Consider the following 2,500-nt stretch of genomic DNA (forward strand, 5'->3'; position numbering starts at 1 on the left):
TATTATTATCATTATTATCATAATTATAAGTATCATTGTTATACTAATAGTGATATAAATGATGATGATGATAATAATAATAATAATAATAATAATAGTAATAATAATAATAATAATAATGATAACAATAATAATAATGATTATCATTATTATTATTATTATTATTATTATTATTATTATTATTATTATTACATTTATCATTATCATTATCATTATCATTATCATTATTATCATCTTTAATATTAGTAACAATATTATCATTACCATCATTAGCAGTAGTAATCGCAGCAGCTGATAACTGCATATCCAGTGATGACTTCTTTGGGTTGAGGGATAACCCATCGAGAAGGGGCGGATGGGCATGTCGCAGAGAATGGGAAACTGAATTGATGAGACGCCAAGTTATTCGCTTGCGTATAGACTGGAATGATTATATGCCACTATGTAATATGGCCACGGCAGTCATTTAAAGTTGAAAGAATAGGTAAAATGGAATAGGTGTTATGTAATGGATACCTTGAATACGGATACACTCGCCACTAATTAAAAATCAAACAGGTGACTGCGGCAACCTCGGTTGCCAAAACGGCGGCAGTTGCGTTGCACTAGGGCATTGCAACTGCGCGCCGGGTTTCACAGGGGAAAACTGCCAGAGGCATACTTGCCCGGACATACTGGCACTCAATGGAAACGTCATCGTCACTCCAGTAAGCCTGGAGGTAAAGTGCCATGAAGGGTACACACTCAAGTCAGGAAAAGTCGCGATGGAAGCGAAGTGCCAAGCTGGTGAATGGACAGTGCCACCTGAAGACTTACAAGGCAACACAGTTACATGTATCCGTGAGTATCAAGTTCATGTTCGGGAAAGCTGACTGTTTTATCGGATTTTTTCTTACTATCTATATTGTCCACACAAGGTTCGCAATAGAACACTTGTAAGTGCCATCTGCTAGTGTTAATTCATACCTCAACTCTTCCACTAAAAAAACAATATTCTTCACACGCGATTTTTTTCTTTACTTTGTTTTATCTGTAGGAGAAACAAAGGACTTTCCCAAGATTAAGTTGATGTGTATTCTTATATCATTATTGCTCTACTACATGCAGACTCAATATTCTGTCAACAGCCTTTAATCTCATGAGCTGTCAGAATGGTTGCCCCTTTATGGGACCAAACCAAGATTATAGTCATAGCCAGTCAGACCTCATTCTGTCCTTTAGCTACCTGCATAAATGGGTGTCAGAATGGAGGCACTTGCATAGCTCCGAGCCAGTGCCAGTGTAGCCCTGGGTACAAGGGCAAGAACTGCGAGGCGAGAGAGTGCCCTGAGCTTTCATTCCCGGATGCACAGGCTAGCTTTACTCACACTGACGACGACGAACTGCGAGTGGAGTGCCACGAAGGATACGTTCTTCCCCCGGGCATGGTGTTTGGAGAAGTGGCACTCTGCAAGGACGGTGCCTGGGACATCCCTGACGACTTCAAGTGTCAGCGTAAGTATATGATCCTCTCTTGAACTGTTGGGGGAACTATCAAAACTGGAAGACCGCCATTAAAACTCCGCATGGCTTTTTATTCCTCCATTTGAACTACAAGTCAAAAACTATTCCATTATCAACAACAATAATCGCAACAACAAAACACTAACAAAAACAACAATTATATATATAATGATTTTAGTAGTAACAATGAGGATAATGATAACAAGAACAATAAGAACACAAAAACAACAAGAACAATAAGAACAGAAATAATAATAACACTGCTATAACAGCAATGGTAATAGTAATTTGGAATAATAAGAATATTTTTGATGAACACAATGTAATTAATACGGTAATACCAATGATGATGACGACAAGTCTCTGTCATCACCACCCTTCAATTTCAAGCTTTACACTTCTTTATCATACACTTTGTCAGAAATTTTATATTCCTGATGCATTCTTGGTATACCTTTCCTCTGGGGTTATTCCTACATTTCTCCTCCCACCCATACAGCCGTACACTAATTTGAAACCATTCTTGACGCACCTGGCCTGTCATGTCGCTCCCTTTACTAGCGCCAATTATCATGTTCTGGCTATCACTTCAACACTTCTACGGCTTCTTTCCTGTTGCTGCTGGACAGGCCGTTCTCCTCGCCCCCTCTCCTCAGAAGTAGCATAGATTCCAATGACACCCTACTGACAACAGCACTGATGGCAGCCGTTAACAGTTCATTCCTCACTTATTCAGTTTGAAAATCAAGCTCGTGATCTACGTGATTGATTTGGCACTGGCTTTGTTACAGTTGCCTTTTCTGAACCAGTCCACCCAATTAATCCGGGATGAGGAATGGCTTGGTCAACCTTAGTGACTGGGGCACTCGTGAGTGCTATATGCTCAAGCTTCATCATACTTCCAGCTTCAGTTATTGTCCTCTTCCACTAGAACATAGCTTTATTTTCTCTGCTGCGCTTTACGACTTTCCCAAGACCAAAGCAATGACCATTTCAT

At 39.7% G+C, this 2,500-nt stretch overlaps 1 protein-coding gene across 1 annotated transcript in view; it reads left to right on the forward strand.

Annotated features, from left to right (window-relative positions):
• The window catches only part of LOC125027837, a 50,776-nt gene that overhangs the window by 15,027 nt on the left and 33,249 nt on the right, over positions 1-2,500 (forward strand). Inside the window, exons 7-8 of the mRNA XM_047616969.1 lie at positions 559-840; positions 1,222-1,494. Coding sequence (XP_047472925.1) covers positions 559-840; positions 1,222-1,494 — 555 coding nt within the window. The remainder of the gene's footprint in view (positions 1-558; positions 841-1,221; positions 1,495-2,500) is intronic.

This window comes from Penaeus chinensis, chromosome 8, assembly GCF_019202785.1.
Source record: "Penaeus chinensis breed Huanghai No. 1 chromosome 8, ASM1920278v2, whole genome shotgun sequence".
Classification (NCBI taxonomy): Eukaryota; Metazoa; Arthropoda; class Malacostraca; order Decapoda; family Penaeidae; genus Penaeus; species Penaeus chinensis.